This window comes from Condylostylus longicornis, unplaced genomic scaffold, assembly GCF_029603195.1.
Source record: "Condylostylus longicornis isolate FDR11 unplaced genomic scaffold, ASM2960319v2 ptg000044l, whole genome shotgun sequence".
NCBI classification, from domain to species: Eukaryota; Metazoa; Arthropoda; class Insecta; order Diptera; family Dolichopodidae; genus Condylostylus; species Condylostylus longicornis.
This window is the reverse complement of record NW_026578013.1, coordinates 7,183,678-7,202,343: the sequence shown is the minus strand read 5'-3', so window position 1 is coordinate 7,202,343 and position 18,666 is coordinate 7,183,678. Positions and strand designations below refer to the sequence as shown.

At 22.7% G+C, this 18,666-nt stretch overlaps 2 protein-coding genes across 2 annotated transcripts; both read right to left on the bottom strand.

Annotated features, from left to right (window-relative positions):
- Positions 1-2,883: 2,883 nt before the first annotated feature.
- LOC129610220 (solute carrier family 25 member 35-like) lies at positions 2,884-7,072 on the bottom strand. Its single transcript, XM_055522696.1, has 5 exons — positions 6,717-7,072; positions 5,056-5,253; positions 3,415-3,966; positions 3,232-3,346; positions 2,884-3,137 (listed from the first exon to the last, which is right to left on the bottom strand). The coding sequence occupies exons 2-5, from the start codon at positions 5,116-5,118 to the stop codon at positions 2,920-2,922; spliced, it is 948 nt and encodes a 315-aa protein (XP_055378671.1). The 5' UTR covers positions 5,119-5,253; positions 6,717-7,072; the 3' UTR covers positions 2,884-2,919.
- Positions 7,073-7,086: 14 nt separating this feature from the next.
- Positions 7,087-8,372, bottom strand: LOC129610221 (YEATS domain-containing protein 4). Its single transcript, XM_055522697.1, has 4 exons — positions 8,194-8,372; positions 7,924-8,133; positions 7,581-7,854; positions 7,087-7,505 (listed from the first exon to the last, which is right to left on the bottom strand). Exons 1-4 carry the CDS (start codon positions 8,248-8,250, stop codon positions 7,345-7,347), a joined length of 702 nt encoding a protein of 233 aa, XP_055378672.1. The 5' UTR covers positions 8,251-8,372; the 3' UTR covers positions 7,087-7,344.
- Positions 8,373-18,666: the final 10,294 nt, after the last annotated feature.

The following is an 18,666-nucleotide window of genomic DNA, read 5'->3' as shown; positions in this document are numbered from 1 at the left end:
AATGTTGTTTTTGGAAAAATTATTGAATTCAGCTGACAATTTTAAAAAAAAATTTATACTTGAACAGTTCAAATATTATAAAAATTACAAAATATGCTCTGTAATTTTAATAAACTTAATGTTTAAAGTGTTATTCCTATGCTATGTTAGAGACCATAAAAAATTTATTACCGTATTAATTGAATTTTTCATGTATATGAAGTGAAATAAATTTTTTTTTTTCTATTTTCGAAAACGAAATATACACTTAAATCTTTCATATAAAATGTTCTGTAATGATTGTATGTATATAGTTGCTAACTATGCCCATAATTTTTAAAGTTCAAGGTAGTTTCTTAAGTTCAAATTCTTAATTTACAAAATATATACATAATTTATATAATGAGATGTAAATTCATAGAAGTAAAAAAAAAATATATCTTATTTATTATTGAATTTGAATTGAAATGTCTGATGGATAAATTAGAGATTAAACTAGAGATCAAACGAAATTTCTAGTTGCAAAAATGTGATTGAATGAAAATAAAACTTAGTTCGGTTGATTATTTTTGTATATGGTGAGCCAAGATACATTCATATATACAAGCTCTTTCATATTGAAGGCAACGTTCTTCCCTTATTATTCATAATGTGTAGTTTCTTGATTAAGTTATTTTTCTCTATGTTTCTTGTTAAAAATTTAAAATATTGGTAACACCAGTTTTATTGATATTATCGTTGTTACAGGTGTACTGCAGTTAGACGTTGTAATATTAATTCTGTGTAACATGTTTGTTTTATATCACATATCCGAATATGTAAATGTATATTATTAAATGCGTACTTCAATATATATCTAATTTAATATAGGTTCAGTAGTAAATTCTTAAAAAGAAACAAAAATTTCATGAAAACGTAAAAGTCCTTTAAGTTATATTCCAAAGTTATATATAAAGTTTTTTAAATAAATTTCACTGATTAATTTTATTGAAAATCTGAAATCGCCTTCCATAAAATTCTGTAATCATTTAGTTTATCTTTAATAAATCAAATTAAAAATAATTAATTATTATTCGTCATGATTAAATTTAGTTGTTTTTCCTTTAAATAAGTATCTATATATTTCCTCCTTTTAAAATTATTTTTTAAGCACATTCCAATTTTCATTAATTTTGTATTAGTTTCTATTGAAAAACTCAAGCTAAATATCATTATGTTTTAATATACAAATATATAATTTATTAATAGAAATTTTAAAAATAGAAATCGCACAAAATAAACTAATTTAATACTCCATTTAAAATTGGCATGTAATTAGATTTGATCATATTAATTAAAAACAATTAAAAATATTCCATGACGTCATATAAATTTTTTTTATAAATTGCAGGAGAAGCATTCGGTACTCTCAAATTAAATAATATGGAAATTTCAGAAAAATATTATTTGTCCTTCAGTAAAAATTCTAATTAAATAAAGTTGTTGTGTAGAAAATCAATAAATTCTTGAATTTAATGCTAAAAATGATCTTGGTATTCAGATTCAGTTCGGAAATTTATGAATAAATAAGCTAAATGGCAAAACTGAAATATTAAACGCGAGCAGTATTTCACTTTCATTGAATATTACGCTAGTTCTTCTTGTTTTGAAGTTAAGTAAAGAGAATGGATAAAGAGTGTACAATAAATTTCTTTCGTTAGCGTCTAGTTGTCTATTATAGCTATTGGTTATATAGGTTGTTTATTCATAATGATAATTTTATTACTCCATATGTGCCTCTTACTACAATGGCGTACTCTTCAATCAAATTTTTCAAATATTTTATTCATTGATATCTGCAAAATCTTTAATTAATTAATTAAATATTTCGTCGCAAACATGTTAATTAAAATTTTATTATCACATACGAATGTTTACACTTTATTTGTATGTATATACTTACATATAATTCTTATATTTCCGTTTCAAAAAAAAGGAAAATTTGTTTATTTTTAGAGCAATAACAAAAATATTACAAAAAGAAAATTTGGCTAAAAACTCGTTTAAATAATTTGTGTAGAGCATAAGAAAATTTCTTTGATATAACAAATATTATTATTTAATTATGAATATGAAAAACAAATGAACTGTAATAATATTGATTTTAAGATATTTTAAAAATACACAACTAATTATAGCGTACCGTTTAATAGTTTTTATAAAATTTTGGTATACATTACATGCAAGCAGAAGATAAGATGTGCATAATAATATTTTATTTCTTTTATACCATAAAAGAAATCCGACTGAGAGGGATTAGATAACCAAATTCATAAAAATTGCTTTATTAAAAGTTAATTACGGCGGAAGAGTTCTAAAAATTTATTTACACAAAATTTTTATTACGCAAAAACCAACTTATTATTTAAAATTTTCATATTAATAATGTTCTTGACATTAAAAAGCGGTTCATTAAGTTTTACAATTACAAATGGATGATTTTTATTTAATGCCACAATTTCGTCTGTGTGTCTTTTTTATTTATTGGATAAATTAATTTTAATTATTAAAAATATCTGTTTTCATCATAATATCTTAAATTTTCAAATCACAAATTTCGATACTCGAAATCTTTTTCATCTAAAAACAAATGAAACAACTGAAATTAGAACGAATAATGGTGTTAAATATTTTATTCGTTTACCATTAGATTTCCTTACGACAAATTTATTATATTAATTTAGCATAACAATTTCCGGTTCAAAGCTGTGCTAAATCCATTGCATACACATAGCTTATCAACTTATATTGCCAATTTATTTAAAAAAAATCTCCTAAATATATGCAAATTCATTACGTATGTATTTACTAAACTGATGCAAAGCTTAATAAGGTATGTGCAAAAGTTTAATTTTATTATTTTTTTTCTTGTTTTAAATAAAATAAATATACAAATATAAATTATTCAAAATAAATTTTGCTTTCATCCGATAAATATACATCTTTCCATTTTTTGAATTGTTCCCAAAATGTTAAATTTAATATCGTATGTGGAGCTGTTCGCCAATAATTTGGTATTAGTCCTTTATAAAGACCTTTAACACCCTCATATTGAAAAGTTTTCCAAAAGCAGTCAAATAAATTTTTATAAAGTAAGCCTCGCCCATTTTTATCGACTCCTAAAAAAGAAGCAAAATCATTTTATTCATTTTAACCAAGATATTATTTGAATGATTTTAATTAAGATATAGAAAAAAAAGGAAAGTTTTTCACCTTGATTAAATAATCGTGTAGCCACTACATCAAATGGTGTCATAAATATAACAGTAAAAAATCCACTAACCATACTAGATGCACAAGCATTTAAAAATACTGAATTTGAGAATACCTATATTCAAAATTAAATTTGTAAATACAGCAAGTATATAAGTATTTAAGTATATTGGTTATATTTACCTCATATTTATTTAGAAATTCCTTGCAAGTTGAAAATGTAGATAATTGTACTGATGATGCTACAGCTGTTCTTGGTACAAGACCAGAATATCCTCTCCACAATCCCCTAATTCCATGTTGCTTAAAAATATTTTTTAAACCATCTATTGTGTTACGATGGTGATGTTGATAGCCAACAGCATATCTACCAGATGCTTGTGATTGTGCTTGGATTTGTGTTTTTATTAAATAAAAAGGACAACCTAAATATGCCCCTACAACACCAGCTACTCCACCCCAGAAAATACACAAAATTCCAGAACGATTTTCAACATCACGATTAAATGATGTTAAGTACATACTATCTACTGTTTGATATATTCCCAAACGTGTACTATTCATAACAAATTGAAAACTTAAAGCTGGTACTAATCCTTTCTGTAAGCCAGTTAAACCTTCTGCTTTAATAATATTTTTCACCGAATGAAATATATTTCGATAGGCTAGTCTTGTAGTTCCATCACCAACTTTCTGTTGTAGTTCGCCTTGCAGTTGTTGTCTGGTTTTTATTACCTTTAAAATTAAAGGAGTACAATGTAAAATTAATTTATTATTTATGAAAGTAAAATTAATGAGATAGTTTCCCTATTAAAAAAAGTATTCTTTAAGTATACAGTGCAATTATAGATAACGAGATTTTGAAATGTAAATAAATAATAAAAAATATAATAACCGTGAATTATAAATTTATATGAGATGTAGCTATAACGAGCATGTATGCATGTAGATACACATGTCGTTTATAAATTAATATAAAACTTCTTTAAAAAATTTGCTAGTTTCTTATACAAAAGAAGAATATGTTTCGGTTTATATTTTTATAAAATTTCTTAATTCTCAATTTTAAGATTTTTTGATCTTTATTTAATTACAAATTAATATCATGACTTTTACTGAATTAAACAATTACGAAGATTTTTAAATTAAAAATGAGCAAGAAAAAATTATTTCACATAAATTGAAAATAAAAATTGATTTTTTTACAAAAATAGAAACTTTTTTATTGAAAAGTTAAAATTTATTTCCATAAATTTATGAGTAATTTGATAAAAATACTTTTCAAATAAGTATGGGTCAATCACTTAAAATTATTTATAGAGGACATTTTTTTTTATATGGTATAAAGTTGACATACAAAGGATACACAATTTCTTAAAATAAAGCCATATATGTATGTACCTATTGGGTATATTTTAATAACAGTAAATTTAAAATTTATTTTTGCTGCAGCTTTAATATGCATAAATATATAATACAATATGACTAGCTACTAAAAAATTTAAAAAACATTATAATCGAATTAGTAATTCCTTATTAAGTACACACTTATTTGGAAAAAAATTCAAATCTCTATCATTAGTAGATAATTTGTATTAACATATATATTTGAATTTTGATTTAGAAATCGGACCAGAAAATTTACAACTGACTTAACAGATGAATGCTATATTGCATATTAAATATTTGCATTAAACTAGTTTTAGTAAAAAAAGTCTATGATTCATTGTAATTTAGAACTAATAAAATTAAGATTGATTTTATATAAAATTCAAATTTTTATAATGTTTATGCCAGCTATAAAAAAGCAAATTATATACTTACATCAAAAGGATTACTAAAAACACCAGCACACATTGCAGCTACACCCCCAATCAAAAAATCCATTTCTCTATTTTGAATTTCAACAAACACAATGTAATACAAAATTGTTTTGTCAAATTTTGTTTATAAATATTTACAAATCATGAAATAAATATTTTAATGCCGAAATAAAAAACAAAAATAATAACAAGCGCCAAACTATGAATTAAATTAAGAGTAAATGAACTAAATTTGTTTAAATTTTTATTTTTAGGTATGTTATTCTCTATTAATCTATACTATTTATATAAAACATAGAGAATATTGAAAGCAAAGTATGTAGTATAAATGATATACATATGTATATTTATATATGTATATAGTTACATTCACTATTCACTTGATGAATATTTTATGCGCTTCTTACACATATGTACACATTTGTGTATTAGGAGAATTTATTACAATATATACGAAATTTTCACCCATTTAAACACATTTACATAATTTTTTTATATTCTATTTAGATGAACTTATTATTTTTCAATAAAATATATATTTTGTATTCAACCTTTTATTTATGAACAATAATTTTCAATTTTTTTAATTAATCTTATTAAAATTTTTTGTAAAACATATTTTTAATTATAAATTTAGTTATTTTAGTTTGATTTTATTAAATTTTATTACGTAAGGTGAAAATTTAATTTTTAATTGAAATTTTTAAAGTACATAGGTATATAAAATAATAAAATTTATTTTGATTTCAATTAGGTTACAAAATTTATTATTTTCAATATGTCACTTTCATTTTTATTTCAAAAGATTGTTATAATATTATATACACATAAAGTATTCTTCTTTACAATAATATGTAAATCTTCAATTTGTTTATTAATGTTGTAATTTTTTTGAAGAAGAAAAATATTTCTTTAATTTGTGTGCTCTGCAATTGCAATTTCATTACTAAAGAACTGACCTTTGAATAAAAAATCATTTGATGTGAAAATGATCATTTTTGTGATGAGACATAGTCGTTTCTATGGAAGCCCATGCAGCAATTTAACAAATATACATAAATTGTCTAAAAATATGATAATCACCGAATATCTTTAAATGTAAGATAAATGATTTTATATAATATAATTTTGATTTTGATACTTTTACACATATTTCAAGAACAAAAGGATTATACACACAATTAACATAAGTTTTAAGTGTGTTCAAAATTGTTTAGTACATTTGTAATTTAAATTTTGTAAATAAATGTTTTATAATTACTAAAATAGTATTTACGGTAATATTTTAATTTAATACCAAAACTTTTAAAGTTTCAAATCTATATATCAGATATTTTAAATATTAAACAATCGGTGACTTATGAAACTATTTTTATATTAAAGGCTTAATTTAAAATAAGCATAATCTCCGATAACGACCATTTAAATTTAAAGTTAAAACTAATTTATTAAGAAAAACATTTGTATTTTTACTTAAAATTAAGAAACACTAATGTTCAGAACAACATAAACCGAAATAAGAATATTGTCACATGGGAAGCCAGTTCTATTTATAATATTATGTTTTAGTCTCTTTAATGTTCATACTCACTTTTACTTAGAGAAAATTAAAATATTTTGATTATAAACAAACGATATAAATAAAAAATTTATTGCATTTACAAAGCACCAGCTGATTGATGACGAATTTTATAATCTAAGTAAATACATAATCTTCTAAATATATGTAAAGCCAAATAGTTTGTGTCACAATATTCGATTCACACTTTTTTTATAATATTATCTTTATAAAAGAATGTGTAAACTATTGAGTCGCGTGTTTATGGTATCACTGATGTGTTGAAAATATTTTTATTATAAATTACGATTAAAAAATTCCGTATCATCTTTTTTTTTTTATCATATCAACGTGTTTCTAACTTAATACACTTATGCAGGTATATAAAACTCTTTTATGAATATGTATATAATAACAAAAACAAAAATATGTTCCAAAATATGTATAAATATCTATATACTTATATTGTACGTATAAATAAAATCAAAGCTTTTAAGAACCGGTTATGTACTAATTTTGAGAATCGTATTTATAAGCATTAAAATACATACTAAACACTGTTTACTACCGTGCTTCTTAGAGGATATAAAATAAATAATTGAAGATAAAACTTATATTATTCAAATAAGTAATTGCATTTTTATTTCATTTAAAATAAAAAATTTGGTAAGTATAAAAAGAAAGTTTGAGCTTTCATATTAATATGATTTTAAAAAAAATTTGTTTTAGCACTTATGTAATAGGATTTTTTTGAACTTTCGCAAGTTCTGCTTTAAATTTTGTAATTGCTTCCCTAGCTATTTTTAATTTATCCTTAAGAATTGCTATTTCATTTTTCACTTTCCCTTTTACTTCAACTATATTTTCTAAAGTTTTTACTTTTTTCGTTTCAACTAAAACAAAAAATTATTAATGTTTTCAATTAAAATAAAATTAAATAGTCAGAAATATAAAAAAAAAATTCTTACAATCAGTATCATGTTTATAGGTTCCTGTTGTCACCGGTTCAACTTTAGTTAAATAATGTTGCATTAATTGTGTTGGTTCTTGAAAAACTATCTCTTCATATTGCTCAGAAACTAATCCCTTTTTATTATCAGATATTGATGAATTAATTTCACTGTATACAATTGGTGATTGAAATAATTTTAATATATGATACAATGTTACTGGTCTTTCTGTTGGATCATGAAAATAAATTTTTATAACAACTTCAAATTCACCCCAACCAGTTTCGGTTACCTGAAAATATTGTTATTAAGTATTTATGTACATTAGAAAACTAAAAGAAATTAATAATAATAATATTACCTCAAATGGTGGTTTTGTTACTATCCTATTTGGATTTGCATAACTTTCATGTAATTTAAAATGAACTTTTTTAACATAAGCTGCCATATCTTCATTACGATATGGTTTAACATAAACATTCCATTGATGTGTATGACCATCTTCCTCTCGTTTTTTACCAAAAGATCTTGCAATATTTCCATAAACAATTGGTTTTACAATTGTTAAACCCTTTAAAGATATTTTATTAAATGAGCATATTATTTTCATAGGTTCATTTGTTATACATACCTTTACGCGTCCACCAGAATCTGGTCCGAAATCAGTTGGAATATTCAATGAATTCATCTTAATTAATTATGTATTGGTTTATTTTAATTTTATTTTCTTTTTCTCTTTACAATTGTTTATACTTATTTCAGAATAAATTAAAATTTACAAAATTTTTTCAAAAAAATTTAAAATCAAGCTTGTTTTGTAAAACAAAAAAATATGTATTTCTCTATTTACTATTTAGTTGTCAAAATTATTAATGTCAAACTTATCGTTTTAGATATAATTTCAGTAGCTTTGTTTCATTCTATAATTTTGTTATGAAACATTTGATATTGACGGAACAAAACGGAAACTGAAAACATATAAGTAGAAATAAACCGTTTTACATTACGTTTAAAATTGTTTAAATTTAATTGTTTTTGAAATTTTTCATAGTAGGTAACGGTACTTGTTTAATAAATTTAGTTTTAGAGAAATTCTCTTTTATCAGAACGTAAATTTATTTTCTGAAGAACGTAAATTTACCATTATTGAGTCGAATCAAGAGTGATATATGTGTGTATGCATGCACATATAATCATTTTTGATAAAATTTTAATAACCGACTTCTCTTATTAAATTATTTATTCCTTATGGCTTATGATTTAGAAAAGTTAATGAATTTTTTAAATTAGTAAGAGCTTGTAGAATAATCCTGTATATACAAATAGAATGTTCAATATGTTTTAATCGCAATATGAGAAATTATTTATCTTAGCTACATCATATGTATTTATGTGATCTTAAATTCTAAGGGAATAAATATGCAAGAATATTAACATTAATATAAGAATTAATACAAACATTAAAAGGAATTGCTTGTAAGTTTTAGATTTTTTGAAGTCATGATTATTGTTTGTGTTTAGCCATTCTGATATGCAGCAAAAAGCATGTAAACGTATTTAATTATTTACATAAAATTTAAAAAATATTACAGGAATTAATAAAGGTGCATTTTGATAAAACAAATTCAATTTGAAAATTTACAATTCTAAGACTCAAGGATGAAATTCTAAAAAAAATGTGTAAATTTTATGCTCTTAATTTTTTGTTAAAATATCTATTTCACTTCTCTATATACTTAAACAAAATAGGAAAATTCTATATAATATAAAACTATATATATAACATTGTTTAACGCTCCTTTATTCTGAAAATAAAAGAAAAATACAAAAAAAAACATAAGAAAAATTACAGTTAAATAAAAAAAACAAAAAATTAAAGGAAGAATATGAAAAACTCGAATTTTTCAAGGTTGGGGTTTCCAGACAACACCCTATAATTTTCCGTATCATGAACTTTTCCCTTTTTTCATTGTGGTATTTTTGTACATCCTATAAAATTTTTCTTTTTTGTTTCTTTTTTTTTGTTGTTTTTATATTGCACTGACACATATGCATTTGAAATATTTTTTATACATATTTTTGATTCTTAATTCTTCCTTTTTTATACTTGTATAAATGTATTCGTGTTTTTGTATGTATGTATGTTAAAGCTATGCAGAAAAGTAAAAAAAAAGAAAATTGTGTAAAAAAAGAAAGTATTGTAAATAAAAATTTTTTTTTTTGTTAGCATTAAAATATTATTAGAGAGTCAGTAGGTAGAATTTTTCCCTTTTTATCCAGAAAAACATTGAAGTTAAATGAATGGATTATTATATAAAATGCCTACAATTGTAACCATCTGGATCTAATATTTCACCATCATCTCATACCTTCTTGTATAATATTAAATAAAGCTCTTAGGGAAATTTCTTTCTACACCTTAACCTTATGTTTTTCAATGGGTAGAAAAAAAACAAAAGAAGGAAAATTTAAAAAAGAAATTTAAAACTTTTTGGTGATTCGACTGGATTTGTTTTATAAGACAAAATGTAAATCGAGAAAAAAATTCAAATATTCAATTGTAAATTCCAAAAATAATTTTCCATTCTGTTAACAGAATTTTGTTATAAATTTCGTTTATAATAACAATTTTAATTTTATATACTAAAATTTTAGATCAAAACTAAAGTTTAATCTCAAACGAACTTTAATGGCAGACCGAATGGATTTGTAAAAACGATAATTTTTCATAAATTTTGTCCTTTTGATATTAAATAAATGAAATTTGAAATTTCTATTATTTGGAATAAGACGGGGTTATTATATTATTTATAAATTTGTGGAGTTAGGTATTCTAAATAAAGATTATTCACATACGAATTCAATCAAAAGAATCAAATTTATTAAGTGTTAGCTAATTTAGCTGATTAGTTCTACTTTTATTAAATTAGGTTTAATATTACTAATTTCAGTATGTTTAATGATTTACTAGCTTTACTATCTAAATAGAAATCAATAAATCTTAATAAACATAAAAATATTATGAACACAGTGTGACAATGAGAAAACTGTTATACATATTTAATGGGACTGTTCTGACCGTCAGGAGACGCGGAGATGATTTTGGAAAGGTTTTTTTCCGTATTGAAACTTCCACGACCATTATTTGAGGCATATCTCCAGTTATTTGCTTGAGATCGGGATGGAATAGTTGGAATATGGGAGAATTACAATAAGCCGCAACTCAAGGGGTAGATATTCTTTTCTCTCTTCAGAAATCAGCAATCAATATTCTAGCTTTGCATTGATCGAATATTTTAGATCTTATAGTTAGAATGAATAGAATTATATTATATTGATGAATTTTGTATATACAACATACTGTACTTTTTATATGGATTTTTCTTATGTCCTTATCCTTATATACACAATGACTTCCTTTTAAAGTTTTGCCAGTTTTTCCTTTTTTTTATATATACACAATTATATTTAAAAGTGTATTAGAAGAAATATGTATTTTTTATATTATATTGTGTATATAATATAAAATGTAATGTATTTGGTAAAATTTTGAGACTGGGTCTGGGACATATGCATATTTATATTATTATAGAAAGACATTTTGAATATTTTATATTATACTTTCATTTTGTTTATTCTATATTTAAATAATGCATTTATGTACAGAAATATATAATGTTATTATATACTGTTATACATTTATATAGGTAAATTTTATAATATATGTATGTAATATGTATTTAACAACATTTTTATTAAATTTTGTTTGCTCTTTTTTGTGTAAGTCTACAGTTAAATAAATGTATATGTACATATATAAATATGTGGTGTTTGTTATAATGTAATATTATGATGTTGCTTAACTTTTATAAATTTTGTAAAAGTATAAAATATAATCAAAATAATTTTAGAAATTCGTTATTATGTCAGTTATTGTGAATTTTTTCTTTAATTATACTAAGTTATTTGTTATACAATTAGAAGTTTTACAAATTGATTTAAAATATTTTGCACTAAAAACGCCATTTATTTACGTCAACCGCTAGAAATTCTAAACTGCAAATACGGCAGTGTATGAGGCATCACGAAGAGCGAATTTGGCAACAAGCAATATTGTGGTTGAGCTAATTTCATAGATTTTTCAATTATAATGTTACGGAAACAATGTTTTAATATTATGCTAGAAATTATGTTGATCCTTAACTTTTAATTATTTAAAACATGAACTAAATGAATAGAAGCTAATTTAAAAAATATTGTAGTCTCAGCAATAATCTACATCGAAACGAAGTAAAAGTAAACGTTTTCCTGGTAAACTTTGTTTTTTTCTATAGTTCTGAATATTATGAAATTTAAAATCATTAGCTTTCAATAAGTTTTTTGTTTTTCAAAGCTGAAGTCAATTGTATTTTATTTAAATCACTTTTGGTTTCATGAACATTTTTATTAGTTGAGAGATATATTAATGATATATTAATTGTTATTGAGATCTTGAATTATGTAATGCTACAGCGCTAAAGTTTTCTAATTTAATTTAAAAATTTAAATGTAAAATTCATTTCAATAGATATTCACAATGAAACAATTCATATTGAGGCTAATGTCGGTTGAAGTACTTACTGCGCTCTAAACCAAAATTTCTTCATAATAAATTAAAACGTAATTCCTCTAGAACTAGAACATATAAAGTATAAAAAATGTAAAATACATTAATTTGCACTCCTAATTTTCCTACACATTAATTTTCAAAACTTAATCAAAAAGCTGAAATTAATTACAAGTCAAATTTTTGAGGCGTTATTATCGTGAGTTACCTATATATTTGTATTAGGACGATTTCAATAAATCAGGGAAAAATGTAAAATTTAGAATTTGTTTGAAGTAAATGTCATTCAACTAAATTTTCCAAATGTCATTTATCCACCACATATACTTATATGAAAAAATCAAAAATGCGTAAAAAATTTTGCAAAAAAATAAGTAGTCAAAAAAAAGCACTCGCATTCAAAGCGTCAATTAATTGTTAATGGTAATAACGAAAAAAAAGCCAAAACACGAAATTATTACTGTCCTATACGAACTATTTGTGAAAAATTAAAATTAATTTATTTGTGTATATAAGCACAATATAAAAATAGTGAAATATTGTCTTTCTCCTACCACACCAATTTTTTTTAACTATATATTTTACCATTCATTCAAATTACATGAAATTGGATCGAATTTTAATCATCTTTTTTTTTTATAATTAAATACCTAGCATATTCGGTTATGTGTCTGCTTTTTTTTTGCAGTTTATTTCCAATTTTTTCGTTTTTTCTTTTCTTTTTTTTTCGAAATAAATGTACTCATTTTTATTTATTCTGTCAGGGTCATTGCTTTCAGTTTCTGCTATTTTAATATGATTTTCCTTTATTATTTTTATTGTTATATTTAATTTTGTTCCTTTTCTTCTTTTTCTTTTTTTTTATTTATTATTATCAATATCCGTGCGTATGTACGTGTAATATGCTGTAGGTATAAATAAAACAATAATTCTAAAACAACCCCAAATATTTCGTGTATAACGCTTTCTCTTTTTCTCTTTTTATTCCAATATTCACTAATTCCATAACAGGTTCAAATTTAACCTGTATTATATTAAAAAACAAAAAAAAAATATAGTTTGTGTTACCCAAAAATATAATTTTATATCCTTATATAAAATATTTCTATGAATTTGATTTTTTTTAATTTTGTTTGTTGTTTTTTTGTGTTTGAATATTTGAACACACAATTTATATAACAGTATTCATATACATGCGTGTTAATGTATGTATCCCATTTGTATTACGGTTTATATATCTGTAAGTATATTAATATATTTTATTTTAAATCCTAGACTATTCTAGAGCTAAAAAATAATGAGAAAATTAAATGAAAAATAACACACAAAATATTATTATAATAATAACGCACATGCAATTTTCATTTTTAAAAGCGCCCTAGCGGCATATAGACACACTTATACAAAAAAAAGGATATAAGATAAAAAAAAATAAAATTTTTGGAAAAAATCAAATTTATATTGAAAAGTACATTTTTGTTTCATTCCTGTTCAAAAAACAAAAAAAAAACGCAGAAAAATAAATTTATGTACATAAGTATGTAAAAAATATAATACATTATTACATGGGTGTGTAATGTAGCAACAACAAAAATAGTAAAGTAATATTGAATTTTATGTGCAAAAAGGATATACTCGTATTTTTAAATATTATACATACATACACACATGTGTTCACTTGCATATTTAAAAATTATTTCGTGCAGCAAACAAAAACCAAAATTTTCGTTTATAAATAATTATTATACATACATACATATTTATATTGAAAAACATTCATATGTATATATAGAAATATATTTTACATATACATAAGGGTAGAAAATATACATGATATGTATATACCAGTATGTATTTTATATTTTGCTCTTCTTATTTTATTTTTGGGGGAGGCGAAAAAGTACATTGACCCGAATTTTCGCTTTGAGACAGATTTCAATCGATAAATTTTTTGTATGCGCTTTTTGTTTCTCTCTTGTTATTGTTGTTATATTGCGAGTCTCTATATTGTATTGCTGCTGCTGCTGCTGCTTTTAGCATTTTCATATTATTGTTGTTGCTATGATTACTATACTATTATTGAGTTTATATATTGTTGTTGTTTTCATCAATATTATTCCTGTTATTTTATTTACTACGTATAATATTATTTATATATATTATAAGCATTTTTACATACTTTTTAATATTATTTTGAATAATATTCCCTTCATTTCATTTCTTAACTTCTATACATTATTATTATTATTCTTATTACAATCTTAGTTTACTGAATTTCATAAAATAAGGGAAGAAAAAAAAATCAAAGTAAAATTCAATTTTTTTTTTCTTTCTTTCGGTTTTTTTGTTCTTTTAGAATTTGCCTTCAAAGGACTTTTAATACTTATATTTTAGATGTATTTACATAGGTACATACAGAAAGGAGTAAAAGGAACAAAAATAACAAGCAAATGATTTTGAAGTAAATAAGACAAGAAAATATTATAAAAAAAAGTAAAAAGAAGTAGGTATAAGTAAAATAAAATAATGTGGTATACACACACAACATATACATATATATATGAAATAGAAAATGGGAAATAACCTCAATATACATTATATGATGTGGGGAATGAAATTGGCAGTTGCACATAAACCCGAATTGTTAACGAAAAACGAGAATAACAAAGGAGGAAAATCGAGTACAAAATTTTTGTAAAGAAGGAAAAGAAAAATTAAAATAAAATAAAAAAAAAATGTGTTTGAATTCTTTCTGAAATTCTTTTGTAAATATTAAAAAACATTTCTTTTTTCAGGCTAAAGACAAGTGGAATACATGCAATTTGGTAAAGGTACACATAAGGCATAATATAACATGGGCTTACATTTTAATGTTAACTGAAATAACTGCTCTAGTGTTTTTATTTTGTAAAATTATCGATTATTTGACTTAATTTTTATTTTATATGAATTATGTAATGTTATTGCCTTATTTAATTTAGGCGTTTATACAAAATATAACATTTGTTGTATTTAATCGATATTAGAATATTATAAAAGTAATTTTAATTGTACAGGACTGGTTTATCACATTTGTGGTTATATTCAAATATAATAAAGTTGTTTAAAAATGGAAACTAAGAAACCTTTTAGGGGTTGAATTACTAATGCAACGTCTAGTTGTTTAATTAATAAGTAATGTGCCTATTACACTAATAATATTAAATTAATGCAAATTTCGGGGCTATTAAACAATAATAATAACTGTTAGCGGTTATTTATATACAATAAAATATTTTATTATTTTGCAAAATAAAATCAGCCATACGTTTAAATAAAAAATAATGCGTCAAAACAATCAGGTAACAAGAAATAATATTTTTTTGCATTTTAACAATATGAATTTAAATTTAAAATTATTTAGAACCCAATATTAAAGTATTAGAAATAAATAAAATCGATTAATTGAGATTTTTTGATCAAATTAAAATTTTTGTGTTCTTTCTAGCTTTAATTACACAATATTGGCGATTTGTCGATTAACCCGAAATATTCCTACTAAAGCGATTTTTAACTCATATTTCAAATTAATTTCTTTTGAATTAATTTCCATGTCTAGTGCCTCATTATTCTAACTACATCTTGTATGGATTTTATTTATTGATTTTTTGACTAAGTCTTATTAAATTAATTTTTGTTATATAATAAAAGAATATATTTCATATATAAATTATGGTTTTTTGTGCTTGTACACTATATTTCATTAATGAAATTTAAATTGTTAGTAATAAAATGGAAGAGGAGGAGTGAAATTTGATTCTCTTATATCGTTTGACTTCATCGTATAAAACTATATTGAACAACACCAATAGGGTTAATTTTCAAATATATTTTTCTATAAAAACATAAAAATAAATCGATTTAAGTCATGGTTTAATAAATTTAATTATAATTAGAAAATGAATATTTTCAAAATGTTCACTACATGCATCATAATTATAATTTATAAATATATATATGTATATATGTATATTAAATACCGGCTTATAATTCACACCTATATATATGAATGTATATATTATATACCGGCTTATGTTGTATATTTAATATAAAACAAAATGTTGTTAAAAATTTTTACACATGCATATATATTTTATATAAATATATAATTTTGTGTATATGTATATCTCAAGTATCATTTTATTTATAGAAACTTCTAATGAATTCAAGTTCATAGACGCCTATTTTAATTCATAAAATTGCATCATTATAACATAGAAAAAAGTATACTTTTACCTGTTTCAGCCTATACCGGAGTATATTTATCTGTATATATACGTTTTCATTATGTAAAAATTATTGCATATAAATATATATATATATAGGTATATTATGAAAAACGCAATCTGCATTCATTTGTATACATACATTGTATATGTAATGTAACAAAACTAACTAAAGTCTATTATATAAATGAAAAAAGGGGGCGAGAAGAAGATAAATATCTGCATTGAATTCATGTACAATATACTATGTGTATATGTATGTATGTATATGCATAAAAGCAAATTTACAATAGAGAACTCATAATATTTTTTTTTCCTTTTTGTTGTTTTGTTTTTCTTTTTATATTTTATTATGAGTTTTCTTCACACCAACACATTATCAATAATGGTATATCTATGATATAAACCGTTTATCTCAGTATACATATGCACATACCTATATAGTTATAGATTATATAACTTTTACTTGTTTGTACATATATGTACATATATATGTATATATATATATAGATTCAGATGTAATAAATTTTAAAATCATTGACCTCGTAAGATAGATTTTTCTCATTTTCCTTTTTAATTCATTTTTATTTTATGCTTTTTCATTTTTACAATTATATTATGATTTTATTTTTCTTGTTTTTTTTTTTTTGTATTCTATATGCGCCTTTCAATATTTATAATGTAATGTTTTGGAAGGATTCTGGTTTTTACTAGAGATCTATTTAACATGTCAAAATTTTAAATGAATATTTATATTAATAATATGGTAGTATATATATATATATATATGTACATATATATAAATATTTATGTAATGTGAATAATTTCAACTATTAATTTAAAAATTGGAGAGACATGTTTGAATTTATTATGAATTCAACTATTATTACACATATATATCATATAATAATTACATATATATTTTTGCGCATACAATACTTTATATGCAACATAAATATTATATAAGTGGATATTTTATAACAAAATATTATCTATAATATGTATGTAATGTATTCCATAATATTTGCACATAAAATATTGAAACTTGAGAATATAGATAGATAAAAATTATTATTAAGGTTCCACATTTCTTTTGTATTTTATACGTGTATTGCCTCCTCTTGAATGAATTTGGTTCAATAATATTCGCTATGAAGAGCAAAATAATTCTTTCAATTGGAAGAGATTATATATATACAGAGTGATTCAGAAAGTTATACAACATATGCCATTGGCTAGAAGATCGAAAATGCGCAAAGTTTTTTGCTCCGGATTGTGTACCAAATCTCAAGGGTTTCCGAGTTCCAGGGATTTTAACGAATCTTCACGAAATTTTTACTTATCCAAGTTTTTTGGATTATAACTTCCATTCTGAAAAAGGTAGAAACTTCAAACAAGCAGTTTCAGAAAGATCTAAAAAAGGACTTAGAATAAATATGCTGCTTGAATCTGTATTTTATGTACCTTTGGAATACAAATAATTCGAACTTTAGGGAAAATCAAATTTTTCCTTTGTTTTATTTTTTCAGTTTTTTCTAACTAGATAGCTTTGTAAAAAATTTTTTCATAGAGTTTTGCTTAAGCTTTAATTTAAGTTCTCAAACTTAATAATTTTTTATTTTCACTATTTTTCACTATTTTTGATTTTTATTGATTGTGCTGTAATTATCAACTATCATTAGTTTTCGATGACAAGGGTCACTCGAAAACATAGTTGACATTAAGAGCCGTCATTATAATAAAAAATCTGAATTTAATTCTTTTTATTCAAATATACCAAATAATAACAAAATTGAATCGAAATTTTATAAAAAAAGAAAAATTGATTTTAAAAAATTTGAAATTTTTGAAAAGAAAAACTAGAATTTTGTATTACAAAACAAAAAATCTAGTAATCAAAAAATTTATTTTCGAAACTTTTCTTGGTAAAAAAAATTATAGGTTTTTAATTTTTGCCAGTTTTTGTAAGAAATGGTACCTATATGGTTTGAAATTTTTAAATGCGTTTTCCTGACATTGGGTGCAATTTAAAAATTTGAAAAAATAATTTTCGGAATCTAGACACCATTTGGCATCTGAAGTTATTAAAATTGTCCAGCTTGAACGAATTTTTAAAGACATGCCATATAAATTTTGACATTTTATTCTAATAGGAAAATTTTTTTTTTCAATAACGAAATTCAATTTCGTGTACAAAATGGAGTTTGTTAATGAGATGGAATTAACATTATGA